We start from the raw sequence: 20,210 nt of genomic DNA on the forward strand, positions 1-20,210 counted from the left end.
AACCAACTTCCCATTCTGTGCTTAAAAATTCCCTCAAAGGGGCTTCCCTGGTGGCGCAGTGGTTGAGAGTCCGCCTGCCGATGCGGGGGACACGAGTTCGTGCCCCGGTCTGGGAGGATCCCACATGCCGCGGAGTGGCAGGGCCCGTGAGCCATGGCCGCTGAGCCTGTGCGTCCGGAGCCTGTGCTCCACAACGGGAGAGGCCACAATAGTGAGAGGCCCGCGTACCGCAAAAAAAAAAAAAAAATCCCTCAGAGCATGACATAAACCACAGCAAGATCCTTTTTAACCCACCTCCTAGAGAAATGGAAATAAAGACAAAAATAAACAAGTGGGACCTAATGAAACTTAAAACTTTTGCACAGCAAAGGAAACCATAAACAAGACCAAAAGACAACCCTCAGAATGGGAGAAAATATTTGCAAATGAAGCAACTGACAAAGGATTAATCTTCAAAATATACAGGCAGCTCATGCATCTCATGCAACAAACAACCCAATCCAACAATGGGCAGAAGACCTAAACAGACATTTCTCCAAAGAAGATATACAGATTGCCAACAAACACATGAAAAGATGCTCAACATCACGAATTATCAGAGAAATGCAAATGAAAACTACAATGAGGTATCACCTCACACCGGTCAGAATGGCCATCATCAAAAAAACCTACAAACAATAAATGCTGGAGAGGGTGTGGAGAAAAGAGAACCCTCTTGCACTGTTGGTGGGAATGTGAATAGATACAGCCACTATGGAGAACAGTATGGAGGTTCCTTAAAAAACTACAAATAGAACTACCATACGACCCAGCAATCCCACTACTGGGCATATACCCTGAGAAAACCATAATTCAAAAAGAGTCATGTACCACAATGTTCATTGCAGCTCTATTTACAGTAGCCAGGACATGGAAGCAACCTAAGTGTCCATCAACAGATGAATGGATAAAGAAGATGTGGCACATAGATACAATGGAATATTATCCAGCCATAAAAAGAAACGAAATTGAGTTATTTGTAGTGAGGTGGATGGACCCAGAGATTACCATACTAAGTGAAATTAAGTCAGACAGAGAAAGACAAATATGATATCACTCATATGTGGAATCTAATTTTTAAAAAATGATATAAATGAACTTATTTAACAAAACAGAAACAGACTCACAGATTTCTAAAACAAATTTATGGTTACCAAAGGGGAAACATTGGTGGGGGGAGGGATAAATTAGGAGCTTGGGATTAACATACAGACACTACTATATATGAAATAGATAACCAATGAGGACCTACTGTAAAGCACAGGGAACTCTAGTCAATACCCTGTAATGACCTTTATGGGAAAAGAATCTGAAAAAGAATGAATACTTGTATATGTATAACTGAATCCCTATGCTGTACACCTGAAATTAATGCAACATTGTAAATCAACTATACTCCAATAAAATCAAAAAAAATAATAACACACACACACAAAACATTCCCTCAGAGCTATGCGCCCCCCCCCGCCCCTCCTGTGAAGTGGGTCCATGTTACCAGGCTCTGTCTGGGTACTGGGGACCCCATACGACTGACAAATCAAGCCGTTATCCTGCAGAATAGGGGAGCCAGATCACCTCTATTACAAAGGTGCCCTCAAAGTTTGTTAAAGAATCAGAGACTTGGGCTTCCCTGGTGGCGCAGTGGTTGAGAGTCCGCCTGCCGATGCAGGGGACACGGGTTCGTGCCCCGGTCCGGGGAGATCCCACATGCCGCGGAGCGGCTGGGCCCGTGAGCCATGGCCGCTGAGCCTGCGCGTCCGGAGCTTGTGCTCCGCAACGGGAGAGGCCACAACAGTGAGAGGCCCGCGTACCGCAAAAAAAAAAAAAAAAAAAAAAAGAATCAGAGACTTAAGAGGAATGTCTGAGGTCCTTAAGGACCATCTATTTGATTCCAAAAGAGATGCCCAGTAGGATCTAAGCGGGCGGGGAAGGGCGGCCTAGCCCCTTGCTCAACCTCAAAGCGTGGTCTGGGACGCAGCAGCTTTGGCATCCAGGTAGGAGCGCAGAATCTCGGCCCCGGCGCACACCTGCTGAATCGCAGTCTGCGCTTTCACAAGACGCCCGGCTAATTCGCATGCACGCTGCAGTGTTTGAGGACGACGGGTGTAGCCCACTCTCAGCGGAACAGTGAAAGGAGAGTTTTGCGCCTTATGAAACTGCAAGGGATGATATAGGACAGGGGTCCCCAGCTCCTGGGCCGCGGACCAGTACCGGTCAGCAGGAGGTGAGCGCAGGCCAGCGAGCGAAGGTTCACCTGCCACTCCCCATGGCTCGCTTTACCGCCTGAACTACCCCGCACACCCACCGTCGGTGGAAAAATCGTCTTCCACGAAACCGGTCCCTGGTGCCAAAAAGGTTAGGGACCGCTGCTATAGGAGATTTATACAAGTGCAGGACACATGCCTTCCCTTCTACAACATCCCCTGAGAGCACTGGGAATGGCAGAGAAATAGGAAGCCATCCTGGGGTGACCCCAGAGGTGACCCGTGCTGCAGGCACTGTTCAAGCTGTTGCCATCCTAGCCTGCAGAGGGCCGAGCCAGAGCCTGGGGACCATCTCCTTCCCCTTGGGCCAGCTGGAGTGTTTGGGACCCTTGTAGAAAGTGAGCACCCTCCAATGGGGAAAACAGGACCAAAACAGGACCAATGTTGAAATGTAGCCGTGGTGAATTCTGTAAAGAAATACAGCTCTGGGGACAATTTCAATTGCCTTGAAGTACGTTGGGCTAATTATCTTTGCAGACACTAATAAACGTGTTCCTTAGAGACGCACTGTGACTGTCATAACTCAAAGATGAATATTGGATAAATGAGTTATTAGGGACTGGCCAGACTGCTAACCTCCCAAGCCCAAGGGGCAGCAGTTCCCCTTTCTGCCCTCCCATGTCTTCCCCCTTAAGCCTAACTAAGATTTGCGTTAAATATGTACGCAGCTACTGGGAGAGCTTTAGAGTCAATAAGACACTGGCCCCCACCTCGCTTAAGGGGATTGACTTGGAGCCATCAGCAGGGGTGGGGAGAGCCTCCTTGCAGAGACAGGAGGAGACATTTACTCAGCCGGGCCTCAGCCCGCAGCCAGGGGTTAGTCTCCTCTAATCCTTGGTCCTGCTGTGGTATTAGTTTCAGTCCTTAGCCCCCAATCTAGTCTCAGGAACAGCCTTCTGCCCTAAGGACCAAAGGGCTAGGCTTGCCAAACTCCAGGCACAGCTGTGAATACCTGCAATCCTTTCCTCTGGTTTCCAGTCTCCCTGGGAGTGTCAGCCAGACCCCACCTTTTAAGAGCAAGGAACTCTTAACTCTCCCTGGCTACTCAGAGCCTGTCCCTGTTGTGACTCCCATCCCCATCCTCTGATCACCCTAGTTACTAGCATCCCAGGCAACCAGATCACTAGAGGATCAAATGAACACATGGGAACATGAAAGAAAAGGTTTTCTGGGTTCTGCCTTAAGCTCCGTACATTATGCCCATTTAACAGTGACCTGGAGACAACAGCCATGCACACCCACTCTCCCACTCTCTTTCTTTTTTGTTTGTTGTTTGGTTTTTGTTCTTTCACGTATAGCGTGCAGTGAGGTACACAATCTCTAGTATATATCCCGACAGATTTTTACATATATATGCATCCAACTAACCACCTGGATCAGAAGTTAATATATTTCCATCTCCCCCCACCCAGAGGTTCCCTCATGTCCCTTCCTAGTCAATATGCTCCCACACAAAGGTCCCACTGTTCAGACCTCTCACCATAGGTCAGTTATGCATGGTTTTGAACTTCATACACACAGAATCATTAAGTATGTGCTCTTCTATGTCTAGCTTTTCTTAATCAACATGTTTTTGAAATATAGCCATATGTGTAGCAGTCTTTCATTGTCTTGTGATAGCTGGGTAGCATTCCATTGTGGGAATATACTACAAAGTATCCATTGAAAGGACATTTAGGTGGTTTTTAGATTTCTGGCTACTATGAATTAATCCTTCTATAAATATCCATGTGTATGTTTTTTGATCACACAATGCTCACTTCTGTCAGGGGCTGAATGTAACCAAGATGGGTCTGAGATTTTACTCAATTTAAAGGCTCACAAAGTAGCCTGCCGATTTCATGGATGCTGGCAGAAGACACAACACTCCTGGGTCAGAGGTGAAGGGCCGTTTCTCACCCACAGCAAGAGCAGCAGCCAGAGGATTTGTATTTTTGCACCAGTTCTTTGAGACCCAATCCCTAAAGGGTAACTAATGCAGAAAGGGACAAATGATGCCCACACACACAGTAGGGTGTATTACAAATGCTTGGGGAACCCACATTTTTTTATAATGGACAGTAAGCATGCCTGCCTTTAGTTCTGGAGGGAGATACAATATCTGTGTCCCAAGACTGTAAGCAAATCTGCCTTTTGCTAGGGAGACACTATCTCTGTATCTCAAGGCTGTTCAGTATACAAACATCCTTGAAAACATAGTCTGGAACAAAGGACGTTCAATGCCTTGCTTACAAGGTGTACAGAAATGCAAGAGCCCAACAGAGAATTGTTTCCCAACAGGTAAATGCCCAGGAGTGGAACTGCTGAGTCAAACGGGCTGGCCTATATTTAGTTTTAGCAGATGCTGCCAAAAAAGGGGTCCCAAAGTGATTGTACCAATTTACACTCCCATTAGCAGTGTCTGAGGTTTCAACTGCTCCACATCCTTGCCAGCACCTGGTATTGTTGATCTGTTTCATTTCAGCCAAACAGCCATACTGATCTGTTTTACTATGGCCAGGCCTTTGTTTTTTCAAGAACTCTTCCACATGGCAGATGTTCAGATGTTATGTATGTATGTATGTATGTATGTATGTATGTATGAATGTATGTATGTGGTACACGGGCCTCTCACCGTTGCGGCCTCTCCCATTGCGGAGCACAGGCTCCGGAAGTGCAGGCTCAGCGGCCATGGCTCACGGGCCCAGCCACTCCGCAGCATGTGGGATCCTCCCAGACCGGGGCACGAACCCGTGTCCCCTGCATCGGCAGGCGGACTCTCAACCACTGCGCCACCAGGGAAGCCCAAGTCAGGGAGGTTTGAAGAGAGATTTGGAAGGGCTTTGGTGTTTTTATGATTCCATCCAATTCAGTTATGTGTCTAGAAATTATGTAGGGTGAACTTCCTTAGCTTACATCTCGATTAGCCAGCTATTCAATAACAATAATAACAATAGTGATGACGGTGATAATATCTTCTTACTCTGGGCTAGGCATGATACAATGTACTTTGTATTTCAGTCAGTCCTTACTTCCACCCTATGAGATATTACAATTCCCATTTTACAGAGGAAGAAACAAGTAGGGAGAGGTTAATTAATGAGTCCATGGTCTCACAGCTTTTAGTAGCAAAGCCAGGATTCATACCCCAGTGGGTCTGACTTCAAAAATGTTTTCTTTCTACTCTGCAGCTCTGTCTTTCCATCTACGCTTGGTCAAACGACACGCTTCTTATTTTAGGGACAGGCTTATAGGAAGGCCTAATTTGCTAAGGATGATTATTGGGAATTAAGCCTGCCGTTGGAAGATGGATTTTTGTGTGTGTGAAATGACCTGGTTCTCTGCTCTAGGTTTGTGCAGCTCTGGTTTTATTACATGGATACTAAGTTGACAATCATCCTGGGAAAGACTGCTACATCCACGCCTGGGGGTAGACATGGCGTTTCCTGACAGTGAGGCCATTCCCAGCCCCAGTCATCCTCAGGCAAGTCCTCAGGGAGGAAACCAGAATTCTGAGCAGAGGTCCTAAGCAGACAGAGAGGGACCCCGTGCTTCTTTCACAGTCTTGTCGTCTTGGGCCTAGAAGATTTAGAGGAATACAGGTGTGTAGGTATGAGTTTGTCAGCGCTGGGAGATTTGGAGACAGACTGGGAACCAGGATGGGACAGGCTTGAAAGTCCTAGAGGCTAGGCCTCATATTTACACAGTAAGCTAGGCCTGATCGCAAGCACTGGTCCGGGGTCAAAGTCTGGTCAGAGTGAGCTCAGGTTTGTTTTTGCTGCATTTTACTTTGAATCTGCAAATAAGCAGGTCAAAGATACACCCAGGGTCAGGGACACACATGAGTCAACACTGCTCTCCAGTGCCTCCCTAGCTCCCTACAGACACCAGAAGTTCATGGTCTCAGCAGCCACAGGCTATGAGAAATTTGCAAGGTCAGGGTTGGACAAAACTCTGATGGGGAGACCTGGGGGCAGGGGGTGGAGGGAGGGGGGAATGGGGAGAGTCCCTGTCATATCAACATCCCAGTGACACGTGCACTTTACCCAGGTTCTCTAAGATGGAAAAGTTTAAGACCCAAAGGAATTTATCCATTCATTCAAAAACAAAAAAACCTACTGAGCTCTTTTAGGTATCAGATAATGTTCTAGAGATACAACGGTGAACACAACCAAATTCCTAGTCCCAAGAAATATACATTGCACAGACGGTACACAAATAAATATATAACCTACACTATATATACTATAATATAATGTTATAATTGTATAGAACTGATAAATACTAGGAAGTGAAATAAAGCAGAGTAAGGGGATTGAGAGGGTTTCCTTAATAGATAAGTGAAGGACAGCCTCAGAGTAGAGGTAGTTGTGGAACAGAGACGTGAATGAAGTGCGAGAGTGAGCCATGTGGGTAGCTGGTGTTGTTCCAAGTAAAGGGAATAGACAGTGCAAAGGCCCTGTGGCAAGTGTGTAGACAGCGTGTTCAAAGAACAGCAAGAGGCCAATGTGCTTAGAGCAGAGTAGCAAAGGGATGCAGGGGAAAAAAGATGAGGCAGAGAGTTAGCTGGGGGCCAGAGGATGTTGGTTCTTTTTTTTTTTTTTAATTGAAGTATAGTTGACTTACAATGTTGTGCTTGTTTCAGGTGTATAGCAAAGTGATTCAGCAAAGTGATTCAGTTATACATATAAGAATACATATATATATATATATATATTTGTTTTCAGATTCTTTTCCATTATAGGTTATTACAAGTATTGACTATAGTCCCCTGTGCTATAGGTCCTTACGGTTTATCTATTTTATATATAGTAGTGTGTATCTGTTAACCCCAAACTCTTAATTTATCACTCCTCTTCTCTTTCCCCTTTGGTAACAATAAGTTTGTTTTCTATGTCTGTGAGTCTATTTCTGTTTTGAAAATAAGTTCATTTATATCACTTTTTTGGATTCCACATATATGTGATATGATATTTTTCTCTGACTTACTTCACTTAGTATGATAATCTCTAGGTCCATCTATGTTGCTGCAAATGGTATTATTTCATTCTTTTTTTATGACTAATATTCCATTGTGTATATATACCAAATCTTCTTTATCCATTCACCTGTTGATAGACATTTAGGTTGCTTCCTTGTCTTGGCTATTGTAGACAATGATGCTATGAACATAGGGGTGCATGTATCTTTTTGAATTAGAGTTTTCATCTTTTCTGGATATATGCCCAGGAGTGGGATTGCTGGATCATATGGTAGCTCTATTTTTAGTTTTTTAAGGAACCTCTGTACTGTTCTCCATAGTGGCTGCACCAATTTACATTCCCACTAACAGTGTAGGAGGCTTCCCTTTTCTCCACACCCTCTCCAGCATTTATTATTTGTAGACTTTTTTTTTTTTTTTTTGCGGTACGTGGGCCTCTCACTGTTGTGGCCTCTCCCGTTGCGGAGCACAGGCTCCGGACACACAGGCTCAGCCGCCATGGCTCACGGGCCCAGCCGCTCCGCGGCATGTGGGATCTTCCCAGACCGGGGCACGAACCCATATTCCCTGCATCGGCAGGCGGACTCTCAACCACTGTGCCACCAGGGAAGCCCTATTTGTAGACTTTTTGATGATGGCCATTCTGACCGGTGTAAGGTGATACTTCATTGTAGGTTTTGTTGTTGTTGTTGTTGTTTTGTTTTTTTGCAGTATGCGGGCCTCCTCCTGGTGTGGCCTCTCCCGTTGCGGAGCACAGGCTCCGGACGCGCAGGCTCAGCAGCCATGGCTCACGGGCCCAGCCGCTCCGCGGCATGTGGGATCTTCCCGGACCGGGGCACGAACCCGTGTCCCCTGCATCGGCAGGCGGACTCCCAACCACTGAGCCACCAGAGAAGCCCTTCATTGTAGTTTTGATTTGCATTTCTCCAATAATTAGTGATGTTGAGCATCTTTTCATGTGCCTATTGGCCATCTGTATGTCTTCTAGAGTATGTTGGTTCTTGATGGAATGGATAGGGAGTTTGTGTTTCACTCTGATACTGATGGAAAACTATTAAAAGATTTTGTGAGAAAAGTTACAGTCTGTATGAGGCCAAGAATGGATGCAGGAAGACTTGTGTATTCATTTCTTAGGGTTGCCATACAAAACCACAAACTTGGTGGCTCAAAATAACAGAAATTTATTTTCACACAGTTTTAGAGGCCAAAATGGTAAACATCAAGTTGTCGGCAGGGCCATGCTCCCTCTGAAGGCTCGAGGAGAGAATCCTTCCTTGCTTCTGGTTCTGGTGGCTCCGGGCATTCCTTGGCTGTGGCAGCATCTTTCCAACCTCCACCTCTGTCTTCACATGGTCTTCTCGTCTGTGTCTGTGTCTTCTCCTCTTCTGTCTCTAAGAACACTTGTCATTGGATTTGGGGCCTACCTGGATAATCCAGGGTGATCTCATCTTGAAATCCTTAATTTATCTACATCTACAGAGACCATTTTCTCAAATAAAGTCACATTCTCAGTTCCAGGGGTTACCATGTGGACACCTTTTGGAGGCCACCTTTCAACCCACTACATCTAGTCAGGAGGCTATCATAGTAGCCCAGAAAGGCAGTAAGGTGACACTTGCCTTGGAGTGGGGGCAGCCAGATGGTGAGAAGTGGTTGGATTGTATTAGGGTGACAGCTCAATGGAGAGGATTCACTCGTTCATCATCTCCACAAATATTTCTCGGGTTCCTACCATGTTCCAAGCACTGCCAGCACTAAGGATACAGCATGGAAGAAACAGATGCAACACTCACCCACCTGAGCTCACATCACGGTCCAGCAGCAAAACACCTAAGTGTGCTATGTGTCTTAAAGGAACACGCAACAGTACAGAACACTGGAGGGAGGAATACAACTTAGCCAGGCCAAAGGGTACCCCGGGGGTGGGAGATGGGGAGGGTTGAGAGCCCTGGTGGAGAGAGCTGGATTTGTGGAGTTCCTGGTCACAATGTCTTTAAAGAACCAGACAAACAAGGGTGGCATGTGGCCTTGGGGCAGCCTGGCCATCAGAATGTCTCAGACCACCCGGGACATACCGCGGTCCACTCGTAGCCTGCCAACACATCTGCTTCTGAAGTTTGCATTTGCATGTGTAACCATTTTAGCAACCCACCCCCCTCCCTAACTTTATGGCCCCGGATCCTACCATAGCGACATCAGGTACATGAGCAAAATTGTCGCCCACAACCCGAGGTTATCCAGATCAGGTGAGACTGCTCCCAGCATGCTATGTACACCACCCTTGAGTCATCCCCAGGGTCCTTAAGTAATCCTACCCAGATCCCTGCAGTTAATGGGTCTTCAGGTAATCAAATCCTAACCTTTAAATTGCTCATACAGACCCTGGGTTTCACTTGCTGGTTGCAGATATAAAAGTCTGACTACTCACAAAGTTGCTTTTCAGGAAAGGTCTTTCCTCTGCAAGATTCATAAAACTCATTAGCATGCTCAAAACCTCGCAGATAAAAGGCAGAGTCAAAGAATAAGTGGAAATGAGCAGGATTCCTCTGCTGTGTGGTTTGACTGCAGGCCCGCCCCTAACGTTTGCGGGGCTCTAGGCAAAAGTGAAGGCGGAGGCCCACACACTGCATGTCTAAACACTTAAAAGATCAAGGTGAGAGACACTTAAAATATGGTGTCCCCTCCTACTTTAATAATTATCCCTTCATCACGATCTGGATGGCCACAGCCCCCAGTCCGCAACCCGTCTCACTTTCTTCCTAATGAGGCTTCATCCTGCACTGAAATGAGTCCCAGGCAAAGGCAAGTGGACACCCTAGCCCACACATCCAAGCCCCAAATAGTCCCCCATGGGCCACATCTCATGACTAACGGTCCGCCTTCTGGATAATGGATCCCAGAAATAGCACAGGCTCCCAGAAGCTGACTCAGAGCCATTGGGTAGGGAATTCCAGGATCCCAGTTATCTGGAGTATGGTCTGGAAGGGCCAGTTCAGGGCACTGGGTGGGCACAACCCATTAGTCCCCCCACCTTACAGGGAAGGGGAAAACTGGGGGAGGGCCCATAATCTTTGGTTGGACTCAAGTTACTTCCTGATGACTGTTAACAGAAACTGGGAAGTATGGGGGCATCCAACCTTTAGTTAGGTCACTGGTCCTGCTGAAGTGCCAGAGGGGAAAGCAGGTCTAGACCAATCTAAGAGGGTTCGATTAAGACCATCTAAGTCAGTCTGCTGGATCCAGGGTTGATCCAGCAGACTGTCCTTCCCAAACAAATTGTAAGAAACAATCTGCTATTGATAAAGGGAATGCCTAAGACTCCGAATAATCTCTATACAAAGTCAAAGCAAAGAAAGTACCTCACTGGCATGAGAAGTTCCTTCTTGGAGGCTGTTATTTGACTTTCCATGATGGCAGCTGGATACGTATCAGTGTCCTGCTCCTGGTCAGGTCCCATTGTCCCATCACTGTCGAGTTCTGGGTGAGAAGCCACCAGGAGACCTACCTGATAAGCCAACAGCTATGGACTCACGCACACGTGCGCACACATACACACACACACGCCACGCCACACATACGTCTACAGGAAGGGAGGGTAGAGAACAGAGCCTCTGACTGAAGACAAGCAGCCTTTCCCTGGATACAGTGCAGGACGCGGGTGCATTTATGAATCGTTCATTCATTCATTCAAGCAACAAATATGCAGGGAGTCTAGTAGATGCCAGACACTGCACGGTGCTGGCATTGCCCATCACGGGGCTAAGCACTGGGCAAACTAAACCCTGTCTCTGCCCTCTGACTTCCAACCTAGCTAAGAAGAGAAAGCCACGCACTAGTGATTTTCAAAACGAGTTGAAATTAAGAAATGAATTGTACGGACAGATCTTGACCACTGCTTGACTCCTCAGGTCAGGGAGGGATGCAGCATCCCCGTCTTACAGGCGCTGGTGGTCCCAAAGCGACCACACCAGTTGGGACCATGATGGAGGCACGCTGGGCGGCCGTGGGCCAGGATCTAGGAACTAAAGAAAGGCCTGGGGTGCTTGAGGACTGAGTCATATTTTTGGTTTTCACAATGTCGTCCACACATTTCTTCCCAGCCTCTCACACAGCCAGGGTCTGAATTTATAAGACGACCAGCTGAGTCACGAGCCTTTTGAGACCATAGGACCAGTGCCGGTGTAGACATCTGTATGAATGAATCCCTTTCACTGTTTTTCACCCATGGACCTTGGGTTCTAAAAATTTGATCCACCCACATTTTTATCTTCCTCTTTTCACAATAATAACTCACTTTCCTCTTTTTTATTTCTGGCATATGTAGCTCAGGACTCAAGGCTTCTGTGTGTTTGCTAACAAGTGTCTCCTTGCTCAATTTACATAATTTTAATTGCCAGTGAGGAAAGTTTGTATGCAGTGATCTCCCAGGAGCAAGATTCTGATACTCTTAGAGATGGTACCAGACCATGGTAAGTCCTTGACTCAGTGGCCAGAGTCACGAATAGTCAGGGAACAAGCTCCCCGGCTCGTCCCTAAAGTGTGGGATTCCTCTGAAGTGTTTTAAACAATCTTCGTAGCTTGAAAACCAGGAATTTCACCAAGGAGAGTCCATTTCTAGCATCTACTATGCTGATTAACAAACTACTAATTTCGCCAATGGAAACCTCTGTGGAAATGTTAATTAGCAGCATCTGGTGTGGATCAGAAATACAGATACTAATTGAAGCAACTGTAGTCGTTATTTCTGGAGTGTGATCTTTGGATAAAATGTTAGGCGATCACCTTGAAGTGAGAACTCCTGATTAGGGAATTGATAGCCCCTGGAGTGTAGGTTAAAAATGTACACATTCCGGGCCTCCCTGGTGGCGCAGTGGTTGAGAGTCCGCCTGCCGATGCAGGGGATACGGGTTCGTGCCCCGGTCTGGGAGGATCCCATGTGCCGCGGAGCGGCTGGGCCCGTGAGCCATGGCCGCTGAGCCTGCGCGTCCGGAACCTGTGCCCCGCGACGGGAGAGGCCGCGACAGTGAGAGGCCCGCGTACCGCAAAAAAAAAAAAAAAAAAAAAAAATGTACACATTCCTATCACATTCCCTCTGTGAAAGCGTTTTAAAGAGAATTACAGACATTATCATGCTGCCCACACGAAGCTCTCAGTCATTCTGTGTTCTAAGTATAACCGTCCGGGGGGAAAGGAGCATGAGACACATTGTCTAAGGAAGACAGTCTATCCCGGGCAATAAAAGCCCCGTTGTTGTTTTCTATCTCCGTGTAACTTATTTCTCAACTGTTTGCTGGAAGCTTTCCAGAGTCCTCCTGGGTTTCATATGCATATGCACGGTCATGCTAGGTTTTGCGGAAGAGGGTTGCAGAGGTGGGTGTCCCAGGAAAATGGAACGCGGAGCACTAAGCCTTGACTGTCCTTCCGAGAAACGGAGGGGATTTTTTTTTTTTTTTCCTTTGCGGTGTGCGGGCGTCTCACCGCTGTGGCCTCTCCCGTTGCGGAGCACAGGCTCTGGACGCGCAGGCTCAGCGGCCATGGCTCACGGGCCCAGCCGCTCGGCAGCATGTGGGATCCTCCCGGACCGGGGCACGAACCCGTGTCCCCTGCATCGGCAGGCGGACTGTCAACCACCGCGCCACCAGGGAAGCCCCGGAGGGGATTTTTAAAGACTACAGAGTGGGACCTGGAGCGGGTACAGATACCCTCCCTTCTCTGCAGACCTGATTCCCAACTAGGTTCCAGCCTCCCTTCTTTTTTTTTTTTTAGCATCTTTATTGGAGTATAATTGCTTTACAATGGTGTGTTAAGTTTCTGCTGTATAACAAAGTGAATCAGCTATACGTATACATATATCCCCGTATCTCCTCCCTCTTGCGTCTCCCTCCCACCCTCCCTATCCCACCCCTCTAGGTGGTCACAAAGCACCGGGCTGATCTCCCTGTGCTATGTGGCTGCTTCCCACTAGCTATCTATTTTACGTTTGGTAGTGTACATATGTCAGTGCCACTCTCTCACTTCGTCCCAGCTTACCCTTCCCCCTCACCGTGGCCTCAAGTCCATTCTCTAGTAGGTCTGTGTCTTTATTCCTGTCCTGCCCCTAGGTTCTTCAAAACCTTTTTTTTTAGATTCCATATATATGTGTTAGTATACAGTATTTAGTTTTCTCTTTCTGACTTACTTCAGTCTGTATGACAGTCTCTAGGTCCATCCACCTCACTACAAATAACTCAATTTCGTTTCTTTTTACGGCTGAGTAATATTCCATTGTATATATGTGTCACATCTTCTTTATCCATTCATCTGTCAATGGACACTTAGGTTGCTTCCATGTCCTGACTATTGTAAATAGAGCTGCAATGAATATTGTGGTACATGACTCTTTTTGAATTATGGTTTTCTCAGGGTATATGCCCAGTAGTGGGATTGCTGGGTCGTATCAGCCTCCCTTCTTTGCAGACCTGATTCCCAACTAAGTTCCAGCCTTGACTTTATCCCAATGTTCTCATACCTGCCCTGAAATGTCACTCCTCCCCGCTCTTCTCTCCTGTGTGTGAGATACATCGATAGCATTGCTGCCTTTCCCCTTCCCCCCTGTACTGAAAGCTTCACTTCATTAATTCTCACAAATAAGGGCATGAGAAAACTCAAAGCACATGCCTGTCGTTTTTTTTTTAAGCATTTTTCTTTTTGATGTGGACCATGTTTAAAGTCTTCATTGAACTTGTCACAATACTGCTTCTGTTTTATGTTTTGGCTTTTTTGGCTGCAAGGCATGTGGGATCTTACCTCCCCGACCAGGGATCGAACCCACACCCCTGCACTGGAAGGAGAAGTCTTAACCACTGGACCACCAGGGAAGTCCTGCACATGCCTGTCATTTGAAATTGGGTGCAAAAAATCTGCCTTCAGCTGAAATGCATTAATTAGCATGGCACAGTTCCTGGGATCAAGTGGAAGGAGAAAGCAGTCCTCCAAGTGAGCTCGCTGACCAGAGGGAACAGATGCTGGAGAAAGGGTCACGTGGCTTTCCAGGGGCAGGTTTCCTCTTTGGATGCCAGGATTTGGAGGGAGAGCCATTACCAACCATGGGAGTGTGGCTGATGAAATTAAGGAAGGCATTTTTAAATTCAATTACACCCTCAGTGGAAATGGTCTCACTAATGCTTGGGGAGAGAATGATACCCAGTCCATAAAGCCTAACACTTCTAAACCCAATTTTGCGAATTATTCTAAAGGTTAATTCAAGATCTCTCTTCCAAATGGGAATTTAAATATGGCCAATGGAAGGAAGACATCCGCAGACGGACTGAGGGGTTTATCAGCCCGTAAGAGCTTTAATTAATGTAATCACTAATGTTGCATTAACCGTTTAGTGAAGGAAAGTAATTACTCACACATCCACTGTATCAGATGGGAAGATTAGAATTCATTTTCCAAAGCGATTAGCATTTTGCCAATTAAAAGAATCCCTTCTCCCTGCCAGCAGCCCTGTGACCTCGCTCACCCGAAGATCATTTAAATGAAACATATTTTGCATCAGAAGATAGAGCAGGAAGAAATGGAGAATTAAGGCTGTGTTTATTCTTAGCGCCTTCTCAGGGCACAGCAAGCGCAGGGCTCTCCGTGAGTTTATAATGTCTTGCTTTATTTGCATAGTCATTCACTTCAGTCACTTTGGATTATACCACTGGCTGCTCCGTTACCCTGCAGCAATTAAACAACGGAAAGGCCAGTGGAAGACGAGGCCAAAGGGAAGCAAGGGGAGAGTCTGGGTGGAATGACCAAGCCTAGGGTCCAGGGGTTGGACAAGTGCCAGGACTCACTGTTGCCCCATCCTGAGTGACAGCTGGAACCGGCTCTGCTGGTGGGCTTGGGCCATCATGCTGCCCACAGGGGCTCCCTCAAGTGTGAAGCTGTGTCCCTTGGGCCCTCCTACGGATGGCCCCTGAGTGTTGGGTGTCATCTCCGTGCCAAGACTTTGGCAATACGGTCGGACTGCTCTCCAGCCCTCCTCCTCACCATCTCTGGCAGAGCCTCTAGTGACAGCCACTTGGAACTTTTCATTTCTTAGAAATCCCATGGTCTTTCAGATCCAGCTCCTTGGAACCTGTTATTCACCCCATCAGCAAACCTTCTGCCTACTTTGTTAGAGCATCACCCTTCCTGCTTCGCCCAGGGTAAATAGCACTTGGCACTGACTAGAATAGCTATGGCCCCCACTTGGCACACTCCGGTCCTGCATTTTTGCATTGTGTTATATTATACTAATCACAGTGAGCTACTGAGACAGGAACTGGGATCATACTCTGCTCAGTGTTCTCAGCCTGTGCTGAGGCGGTGCACGTGTCAGCTGGTGTATCCATTCTTGCCGAACGGCTTAATGATTGTGGGCATATATTAGCCCTCCCTGCCTCGCCCCTGTCAGCCTCATCAAAGCTCAGCCTAGGAGGCCCAGACTGGTCGGATCAGCTAACATCACAAAGGAGGGAACTGAGACATTTGCATACAGGTGGGCATTCCCTCTTCACACGTGCTTCTCAGTGGTGAAGGGCCATTTCCAACGGGGGCTTGACCCTCGCTGAGTACACTTCCTGGGCTTCCTTCTGCTATGTCTGCTATGTCTCTGACTGCGTTTAGCCAATGGGAAGCACTGGCAGGAGATTGGAGTCGGGGAAGAAAGGGAGGTCGATGTGTTTCTTCCTCATGCCCTCCTTACTTTGATTTCACATCTCTGATACTAGCTGCACAGAACAGGATGGAGAAGATGGAAGATGGGTCTGCAGAAGGGCAGAGAATAGCCCAGAGGCCATTTCTGAGATGGGAATTTCTGGATATTCCGTCATCATGCATCGGCATTGGACAGGAGGCCCCAGCCAAGTGCTATGTTGGGGTCTCCAGACCCTTCTGGTGGCCTGTGTCCAACCCAGAGTGCTGCCCAGGTGTGAGGGTCAGCTGACCAGGACCAAGGCAGGCAGCCATGGACTGAGGGGGAAGGCCACCGAAACGCTTCACCCCAAACTGTATCCAAATGGAAATGCCATACTGATGTAATACTTGATGTGGTTATTAAAGCTGTTTGACAGGCACTATTTCATTTGATCCCCTAACAACCCTATGAAGTAAATATTTTGCTGATGGGGCAACTGACTTAATCAAGGCTGCTGGACAAGTAAACGGTGGAACAGACCAAAGTTGGCCAACATCCAGCTGGTGATCTTCCCAGGCTATGATCTATATCACCTTTAACTGATCTGGGCTCCATTCCCATCTGCACCCCTTATAAGCTGTGCGACCCTGGGCAAGTGACTCAACCTCTCTGTGTCCGTTTCTTCATCTAGAAGACACACATAACATGTTTCTCTCGTGACTGCTGTGACCTAAATGAGGGTGGGGGGCTTCTCAGAGGCTGGGAGAGGGGACAGCATTTGGGGCTTTCCATGAGAAGCCAACACCAGGTCCTCTTGAGCGAAACAGAAGAGGCTGATCTTCTGCCGGGCCTGTTGGGAGGACCTGGGAGGGGTCCTTGCATCTGGCTGGTGGAGTGTATGAGCCTGGGCTACTTGTACAATCCCAAGGGATCCTAGGAATTGGCCCCCCTCCTTCACCCATTGACTAAACGATATCAGCCACCAGCAAGCAGGTAGGAACTAAGCCAGATTTAACTTTTTTAAAAAGTAAGAAAATTGATCTTTTCTGTGAGAAATTAAATAAAATAATGACACACAAAAAAATCTACTTTCCACAGCACCTAACACTTAGTAGATGCTACATACTAGTTAATTCCCTTTCCCATATTTAACACTAAAGGCTGAGTCAGACCCATCACTAGCAGGATTCCGGAACACAGCCTTTCCATCAAGGGGAAGACACTGTCCCCCTTGGGACAGGTGGCTTGGCGGGTGTGCAGGATGGGTGACGACAGGCTGCCCAGTAGCTGCTACGCAGGAGCTACTGGAAGGGCCCTGTAGCTCACCCTCCAGGTCGGCTGGGCTCCGGGCAGGGGAGAGAGCGGGGGTGAACAACTCCAGAACAGAGCTAGTCGGGCCCCCAGTGTGTGTGTATGTGTGTCTGGGTGCTCTAAAGAAAGGGAAGCTCGCCAGGCCTCCACTCTCAGCCACTCTCTGAGCCCAGGGAGATAGAGACTGGCCGCAACAGTGATGAGTATGAAAGACAGACCATCACCCATCACCCTGGTCCTCTACATGCTGGGAAGGAACCGAAGCGAGCCAAGTGCCCAAAGGCACCCGAAGTCCAGAGGGGCTTGGAGAGCGAATCTGAGGGCAGCCCAGGGAAGGCTGCCACGTGAACGCCTCATGCCTGGAGCACCCTGCAGACCAGCCACCTCCCCTGCACAGCCCAGATCCCACAGACTAATTAAAGAAAAAAACCTCAAAGAATGGGGGAGGGAGCTGGAGGTGGGATTATTGAGGGGAGGGCAGTTGCTGTGTTCAGAGTCATGAGGCGTGAAAATGAATCCCATCTTTCACTTCCCAGCTTTGTAACCTTGGGCATGTTACGACTGAAGCCTGCTTCTTCAGCTGAAAAACAGGAATCACAGTCCTCATGCCAGGCAGGATCCTTTTCAAAACCATAATTAATTAGATACGTACTAATGTCGGTACCACCTACACCGAGAAACACAGTGTTTATTTTGCTCACAGCTGTATCTCTAGGGTCTGGTCATGGCAGGTGCTCAGTAAATGTTTACTGATACCCGATCAGAAAGTGTTGTCACAGCTCCTGATGTCTTGGGGGCACTGGTGGGCACACTGTCGTGAAGAACAAAAGGTCAAGAGAGTCTCAGGGTGGAAGCTGCCTAGTGGTGAGCCCCTGGCCAGTTGTTCTGGAACGGTGAGCCTAAAGCAGGACAGAAGTGTGCCTGGTGGGGCAAAGTCCCAGGAGTCATAGCTCAGGCTCCCGCCCTGGGGACCGTGGTCCAGCTGCACACAATCAGCTCGGGGTCCCATGGTTGCCTTACTACCCAGAAGGGCACCGTGTATAGCACAACCCCTGGCAGCACTGGAAGGACAAATAGGTATTTACCAAAATTTTGTTCTCAAAATAATAGTAATGATAAAACAGAGGGGAAAAAATCCATTGACTTCCAGTCCCTGCACAAAAATATCAACAGTACCAAAAAAGCAGAAAAGCATTGATTTCTTTTTTCTTTATGACTAATGACCATCAATGCAAGTTATTTGAAGGGGAAAATTGCCTGAGTACCTAATTGAAGAATCAGAAAGGCATAAATATTGCATTTTCTTGGATGAGTTTTCAGAATGTCAACCACCCAAGGCATCCACCACGTCCCTCATTGTTTTAAAGTTTTGTTTTGTTTTGTTTGCGGTACGTGGGCCTCTCACTGCTGTGGCCTCTCACATTGCGGAGCACAGGCTCCAGACGCGCAGGCTCAGCGGCCATGGCTCACGGGCCCAGCCGCTCCACGGCATGTGGGATCTTCCCGAACTGGGGCACGAACCCGTGTCCCCTGCATCGGCAGGCGGACTCTCAACCACTGCGCCACCAGGGAAGCTCTGTTTTCTTTTTTAAATATACTAATACATTTGGAAAATCTCTTCTTGCAGGAGGAATCTCTTGAAGGAGCTTCTATTTCCGATTGGGTAAATTGACATTCTATACTGAAATGAAATGACTTGGAGAAGACCTCAGCATCTAAATCTGGCAAAACATTCAAAACAATGAATTCTGTCTCATTAAAATATGTCAAAACAGATAATAACAAGTGTTGGCAAGGATGTGGAGAAACTGGAACTCTCTTAAATGGCTGATGGGGATGTAGAATGGTGCTACCATTTTGGAAAACAGTCTGGCAGGTCTCATTTTTTTAAGAAATAGAGCTTTCTCTACTGGTACGGGACACTCTGCTTTCCACATTCGGAACACCGGGGGAGTCTCAGCCAGGCTGAGAGACTGATCTCACCGCCACTAACGTTCTTCTCTTTCGCCTACAGTATGTGTCCGGCCGACGCACCGTCACCCAGAGCGCCCCGGAGCCCGGCAGCTTCCCCCCTCACCTCCTCCCCCCACTCCTCCGCCACCACGCCCGCCAGCCCCACCTCCGCCACCACGCCCGCCCTCACCACCCCCCGCACCAGGAGGCGGGGCTACACGCTGCCCAGGTGACGCCCTGCACCTGCCCCTTGTTCTCCTGCCAGTGGGAAGGCCACCTGGAGGTGGTGGTGCCCCACCTGCGGCAGGTGCACAGGGTGGACATCCTCCAGGGAGCCGAGATCGTCTTCCTGGCCACGGACATGCACCTCCCGGCACCGGCTGACTGGATCATCATGCACTCCTGCCTCGGCCACCACTTTCTGCTGGTGCTCAGGAAACGGGAGAGGCACGCAGGGCACCCGCAGTTCTTCGCCACCATGCTGCTCATCGGGACCCCCACCCAGGCCGACTGCTTCACCTACCGCCTGGAGCTCAACAGAAACCACCGGCGTCTCAAGTGGGAGGCCACCCCCCGCTCTGTGCTGGAGTGTGTGGACTCGGTGATCACTGACGGGGACTGCCTCGTCCTCAACACGTCGCTGGCCCAGCTCTTCTCCGACAACGGCAGCCTCGCCATCGGGATTGCCATCACTGCGGCGACGGAGGTCTGCTCCTCGGAAGCTGCGATGTGAAGCAGGGGCCCCGGACGGTCACGTGCAGCCACCCGTTCCCCGAGGAACTCTGCCTGGGCCCTTGGATCTCCGAAGGCCAGGACTCCAGGCTCCTTTCTATTCTTCTCCCTCCTTCTCTCCTTCCTTCCTTTCCTTTTCTGTCTCAGGTACTTTGTGGTATTTGGTATTCGTCTGCCATGGGCATTATATTACGTAAACATCTTGTGATTCAAGATCTGGGTGTGAGGTTTGTCCTGATTTGTTGGTATCGTTTTATAGAACACTTTTAATCGGATTCAGTCAGAATGGTGATTTCTCACCACC

The 20,210-nt window shown here is 48.2% G+C and overlaps 1 protein-coding gene across 1 annotated transcript in view; it reads left to right on the forward strand.

Moving 5' to 3' along the window:
* SIAH3 (siah E3 ubiquitin protein ligase family member 3) overlaps window positions 1-19,982 on the forward strand; it is a 72,041-nt gene extending 52,059 nt beyond the window's left edge. Inside the window, exon 2 of the mRNA XM_081214871.1 lies at window positions 19,236-19,982. Within this exon, the coding sequence (XP_081070997.1) occupies window positions 19,236-19,907 (672 nt within the window). The 3' untranslated portion in view covers window positions 19,908-19,982. The remainder of the gene's footprint in view (window positions 1-19,235) is intronic.
* The last annotated feature ends 228 nt before the right edge of the window (window positions 19,983-20,210 follow it).

Source organism: Mesoplodon bidens (genome assembly GCF_964165515.1).
Source record: "Mesoplodon bidens genome assembly, chromosome: 17".
NCBI lineage: Eukaryota > Metazoa > Chordata > Mammalia > Artiodactyla > Ziphiidae > Mesoplodon > Mesoplodon bidens.